General features: G+C 45.3%; 1 protein-coding gene across 5 annotated transcripts in view; it reads left to right on the top strand.

The window, feature by feature from the left end:
- Positions 1-6000, top strand: part of tbc1d9b (TBC1 domain family member 9b) — a 29130-nt gene that overhangs the window by 560 nt on the left and 22570 nt on the right. For 4 of the 5 annotated variants that reach the window (XM_030367866.1, XM_030367865.1, XM_030367864.1 and 1 more), the window contains exons 2-6: positions 1508-1618; positions 2369-2487; positions 3272-3500; positions 3717-3975; positions 5466-5673. In XM_030367866.1, the coding sequence (XP_030223726.1) occupies positions 1508-1618; positions 2369-2487; positions 3272-3500; positions 3717-3975; positions 5466-5673 (926 nt within the window). Of the gene's footprint in view, positions 1-1507; positions 1619-2368; positions 2535-3271; positions 3501-3716; positions 3976-5465; positions 5674-6000 lie in introns of those variants that run through there. The other variant, XM_030367867.1, reaches the window with a different exon arrangement.

Here is a 6000-nt window from a genome sequence, read left to right as displayed (position 1 = left end):
GGCCTGCGGATAGTTGTGCGCAAGGATTGCATTGGTCCTAACATGGTTTGTTGTTTTTTTTGAAGAAGCTGGCCATTTTGATAGATACATATCGTCAGACGCGCTGCAAGGTTCAGGCAGACAGAATCTGGAAGACGTAGTGATCACAACAAGCTATGTTGGTTCACAACATGAGTATCTTGAGAACAAAATATTCAGATATTTTTTCCAATATACGCTTCCTTTGAAATCGAAGCGTAGGGACTATTTATATAGACTACAACATAATAGTTAATTTGCCCAAATAAGTGGTGTACTTCAAGGGAATTGTGTGCCTTAACGTTACATTTCCTTAAATATAGCTGATGGTGCATTTCTGCTGGGATGTGGTTTAGGCATTGGCCGTATGCTTCTGCACTGAATGTCAACTTGTCACGTGAAACCAGTATAATACAGACTTCGGATGTTCAAACTTTTCTGCTGTTATCAACAATGGAATAAACCCGTTTAATCCACTGTCCATCAGCATCGTCAACAATGGGCTTTAGCGACTGAAGTCAATTTATCCTTAAAAAAAAAACACTTTTTAAATCCATGTTAAGATATAGTCCAGAAACTAATATTTGCAAATGATTTCTGCGCATGCCTCAGGCCCAATGTATTTTCTTTTACATGACACAGGGAATATTCCGACCCCCTTGACATGTAGCGTTAGTTGAGAAAAGTGCGTACTGCGTTTCTCAGTGGATCCGTTTCCTGATTGTTGGGGAGAATGTACAGAGGAAGTAATTATAATGTGAATCATACAAAAAGCTCTAGCTACTTATTTATATTATATTATATTATCATTCATGGATGTGACCAGGCCACCGTCTTCTCAAGCTGTTCTATTTAGTCCCATTGAGATCCTCCACCTCTCTTATAAGAGAGGCTTGGCCAAGACGGCAGCTGGACATTAGAGAAATTCAAACCTACCAAGTAAAACAATAGGACAATGACTTAATTGCTTGAACTAACGACAATGGCAAAGACAAGTTAGGCTATGAGCCAACATACATTACTTTTTTTTTTTTAATTACACCCTCTGAGGCATGTAAAACAGGATAGTGAAGGGAAGTAAGTGAAGTAAGGTGTTTGACCCCAGGCCAAGGCATACTTTGTTTGATGTCAAATGTCCTCTGCTACTTGTTGTCCATCCTAGAGCAAGAAGCCCATCGGCTAACTACTCATTAATTAAGTTTCTTTGGAGAATCCAGTTATTACTTTAAATAGTTATCTGGTCATTACTTGGTCTTTCGTTTTAGGGTTGCGATCCGTAAAGTTATAATAGTTAATTATTACAGTAATATATAAAAAGGTAAGACATTACTTAAGTGATTCGGGATAGATGTTGGATGCAGATACTAGGGGTTAGATGTTTTGCCTAAGGGCACCTCAGCACTTATTTTCTTTACCTTCATGGGTTACTGGGTGGAACCTGTCTGCATGGTCCAGTACTGTACGACCGTAAACCTGTCCGCACCCCCAGGCCTGCTAGTGGGGACCATGGACGTGGTCCTGGACTCCAGTGCTCGAGCAGCCCCCTACAGGATCCTTCTCCAGACCGGAGACTCCCAGGTGTACTGGAGCATCGCCTGTGGTGGGTCGAGCCCTCTAGCAGCCAACATAGTCAGGCTAACCCCGAGAAGCAGCACAGCGTACATCTCCCTGATCTAGCCCCGGCTGACCTCCAACCCAAGCTAACATCGAGCCAGAGCTAACCTCTAGCCCAGCTAACATCTAGCCAGAGCTAACCTCTAATCCAAGTTTACCTCTAGTCACAGCTAACCACTAGTTCAAGCTGACCCCTAGTCCGAGGTAACCTCTTGTCACAGCTAACCTCTAGTTCAAGCTAACCCCTAGTCCGAGCTAACCTCTAGTCACAGTTCAAGCTAGCCCCTAGTCCGAGCTAACCTCTAGTCACAGCTAACCTCTAGTTCAAGCTAACCCCTAGTCCGAGCTAACCTCTGTTTACAGCTAACCTCTAGTCACAGCTGACCTCTAGTCACAGCTAACCTCTAGTTCAGGCTAACCCCTAGTCCGAGCTAACCTCTAGTCACAGCTAACCTCTAGTTCAAGCTAACCCCTAGTCCGAGCTAACCCTCTAGCTTCGCAGCTAACACAGCCAAGCTATCTTCTATCAATAGTTAACCTCTAGCAGAGTTGGGAGAGTTCTCCATATTGTCTATCTTTAATAGTCAGTGTCATCATGTTTAAATTAGTTTGAGGAACTATACTATATCAACTAATCAGTCCAGCATAGGTTTTATCCAATACTAATTTAAGAGGAGAACCATTTCTTAATGGTTCAGTAATGTCATTGCCAACCACTTCATCTGCTGTGAACCAGGCGGCTCTAGGATGGAGATCACCACACACTGGGAGTGGCTTGAGGCCAACCTTCTGCAGACGCTCTCCATCTTCGAGAACGACGAGGATATTTCCACCTTTGTGAAGGGGAAGATCTCTGTACGTTGTCCTTTTAGTTTGCTGGGAAAGCAGTTTTTCCAGCCAACGTATGTATACGTCTTTCCATCTTAACCATCCAGTTAAACGTATCCATTAATCCAGTGAGTGTGTTTTCTACAAACCTCATTTAATTTGTGTAGGAAACTGTAGGCATAGGTGCTTTGACCAGCAATGTACAATAATCGAAAAATCGAAACGAACAAAGGAGAAAACACATATTGAAGTAGTAGCAACACGGTTTGTGTAGTTGCATCTCCACACTTTGTCTCTTCGAGGTAAACCTACCAAATAATCGGTACCACTAACTCTTTATACTGTAATGAGTTAAATGTCCCCATTGTCAGGCCTCTAGTTTTATCCTAAATGTAGTATTGTAATAAAGTGTATGACTATAGATAATATAGTATTTGTTATATTTGCTAGCACAGCCTTTTGCAGTTAAAACTGCTGTCTCACTGCAAGGTGGTTTGAACGTAGACCAAAGCCTATATATGTGGAGAACACCTATTTCTTTGCAGCATTGAAAGCCTACATTTCAGCCTGACATACTAGAAACCCCAGGAGCAGAAATTCAAACAGCAATCCGTAATTTTCTTCTTAGTATTATCAAGGGTTATCATGTACCCCATTGAAAAGCAAATGGCCAGTTTCCATGGCCCGTTCATTAAGGAGCAGGTAGGTGCTTAGGGAGTCTGGCCTTAGGTTGCTTACAGCTTAGGAAACATTAGGTTGTGACCTGGAACATTTGGACGCCCCTAACCACTGGACTTGCATCACTTCTCAGGGTATCATCGCAGAGGAAAACAAGAGCAAGCAGGCGCAGGAAGAGGAAGACTCAGGAAAGTTCAGAGAGGCGGAGCTTAAGATGAGGAAGCTGTTTGGAATGCCTGAGGAGGAGAAGCTGGTTAACTACTACTCCTGCAGCTTTTGGAAGGGGCGGGTCCCCCGACAGGGCTGGCTCTACCTGACTGTCAATCACATCTGCTTCTACTCATTCCTGCTGGGGAAAGAAGGTGTGTGTGTGTGTGTGTGTGTGTGTGTGTGTGTGTGTGTGTGTGTGTGTGTGTGTGTGTGTGTGTGTGTGTGTGTGTGTGTGTGTGTCTTGCAAGCCTTTTGCCGCATTCTCCTAACCGATGAAGCCATGAGCAGATCAGGTTGGGATGGGCGGAGTGCAGGAGCGGACATTGGTAGAAAGACGTGTGGCGTGTGTGCCTCCTCTCTCTTCACAGTCACCCTGATCAGCCAGTGGACCGACGTGACCCGCCTGGAGAAGAATGCCACGCTGCTGTTCCCGGAGAGCGTGCGTGTGTGCACCCGAGACACGGAGCACTTCTTCTCCATGTTCCTCAACATCAACGACACCTTCAAGCTGATGGAGCAGCTGGCCACCATCGCCATGCGGCAGATCCTGGACAACGAGGGCTTTGCCGCCGACCTCTCGCTGCCCAAGCCCCGCAAGACGCTGAAGAATGTCTCCGCACTCAAGAGGTGGGTCTCCCACAGGCTTGGTGACTGCACTCTGAAACGGGTCAAACTCTGCCCTGAACTGTGTTGAACGCTGCTCTCATCGTGTTGAATGCGACCCAATGTGTGTTGGACGCTGCCAGATATCACTTTGAAAAGTGTTGAATGCTACCCTGAATGTGTGGACCGTGCTATTCTATACTGTTAGTATATATGTGTGTGTATGTATGTATGTATACATACATACACACACACATATATATATATATATATATATATATATATATATATATATATATATGTGTGTTTGTATGTATGTATGTGTGTATATATATATATTAGAGCTGTCAAGCGATTAAAATATTTAATCGTGATTAATCGCATTAATGTCATAGTTAACTCTAATTAATCGCGATTAATCGCAAATTATTTTTCTATGCTAAATATCCCTTGATTTTTTTGTCCCATAATTCTTCTCATTTTAATTCTCTTATCAACATGGTGAAGTGCATCGGCTTGCCTTGTTCAAATGATTTTTTATTGATAACATTGGCATATACACTGATCAAAACAGGACAATACAAAAAAAGAGCCTATAGTGCAATTAAACGACTGCTTTGAACAAATGTCATTTGAACATAGCAGTCAGGCTACTGCTTCTTTGTTTTGAGCCAAAGAAAAAAAAAAAAAAAAAGTTTTCTTTTTTTTTTTTTATAAAATAATTGCGTTAATCGCGCGATAAAAAATATAACGCCGTTAAATTTGGCTTGCGTTAACGCCGTTAATAACGCGTTTAACTGACAGCTCTAATATGTGTGTGTGTGTGTGTGTGTGTGTGTGTGTGTGTGTGTGTGTGTGTGTGTGTGTGTGTGTGTGTGTGTGTGTGTGTGTGTGTGTGTGTGTGTGTGTGTGTGTGTGTATGTGCCCCAATGAGCCGGGTACCAGGAACGAATCACACGTTAAGCGAGGGTTAAGCCGCACTCAGCATTTATTGCATACATCTGAGACAAATGATATACTCGCGGTCTCTAGGGCCTCCGTGGGCCTCTAGTCGCTCGCGGACCCGAGCGCTTCCTTCTTCCTCGCTCCCGTTCCTCCCCAATGTCAGTCCTCGTGCTCCTTTTAAAGTATCTTCCTGGCTGTCCAGCCACGTGTCTCCCATCTCGCTGATTGGGGTTCAATGGGTGCTCTCCGTCGCCGGCTGGTGGATGACGGTAGTATTTTCCGTCCAGGATGAAACCTCGGGTCCGTCCGGACCGAGGTTTAAGGGGCGGGACGCGTGTGTGTGCGTGTGCGTGCGTGTGTGTGTGTGTGTGTGTGTGTGTGTGTGTGTGTGAACACTACCCCGTTATGCGTCGTAGACTGCACTGAACGTGTTGCACACCATTCAGATTGAGTTGAATGCTACTCAGATTTGTATTGGCATGTAGCTCACTGTTAGTGGCTGTGGATGAGAGAGCCTCATTCATCGTCTCATCGTGGCACAGCCTAAACCCACCCTCCCCGCCATCCAGGGATCTGGACGCGCGGGCCAAGAACGAGCGCTACCGGACCCTGTTCCGTCTGACCCAGGAGGAGCGGCTGGACGGACACACAGACTGCACGCTCTGGGCCCCCTTCGCCAAGATGCACGTCACCGGTCAGCTCTTCATCTCCAACAACTACATCTGCTTTGCCAGCCGCGAGGAAGACCTCTGCAATCTCATCATCCCCCTCCGAGAGGTGGGCTCATGCACGCACGCACGCGGACGCACACGCACACGCCAGTGGCGTTTTCCCTTAGTCTGCAAGGGAAGGTCGGCTTCCCCAAAAAAGTCCATCTCGAAGACGAGTTTGTTCAGAATCAGCTGCTTATCACAGGTCGACTGACTGATTTCCTTCTCATACATTCTCATACTGTCAAAGTGCATTTGCCTGTACAAGCTTAGCGTCCATCGACCTCAATGGGGCTGCTTAGAACAGCTTTTTCTTAGTGCGTCGAAAGTCGACGGTCATTGGATAATGCTACGATTATGTCCCTCCCTTGGACGCTCAGCGTCTCTGGGCGTG

Source organism: Gadus morhua, chromosome 10 (assembly GCF_902167405.1).
Source record: "Gadus morhua chromosome 10, gadMor3.0, whole genome shotgun sequence".
Classification (NCBI taxonomy): Eukaryota; Metazoa; Chordata; class Actinopteri; order Gadiformes; family Gadidae; genus Gadus; species Gadus morhua.
This window is presented reverse-complemented; position numbering and strand designations above follow the sequence as displayed.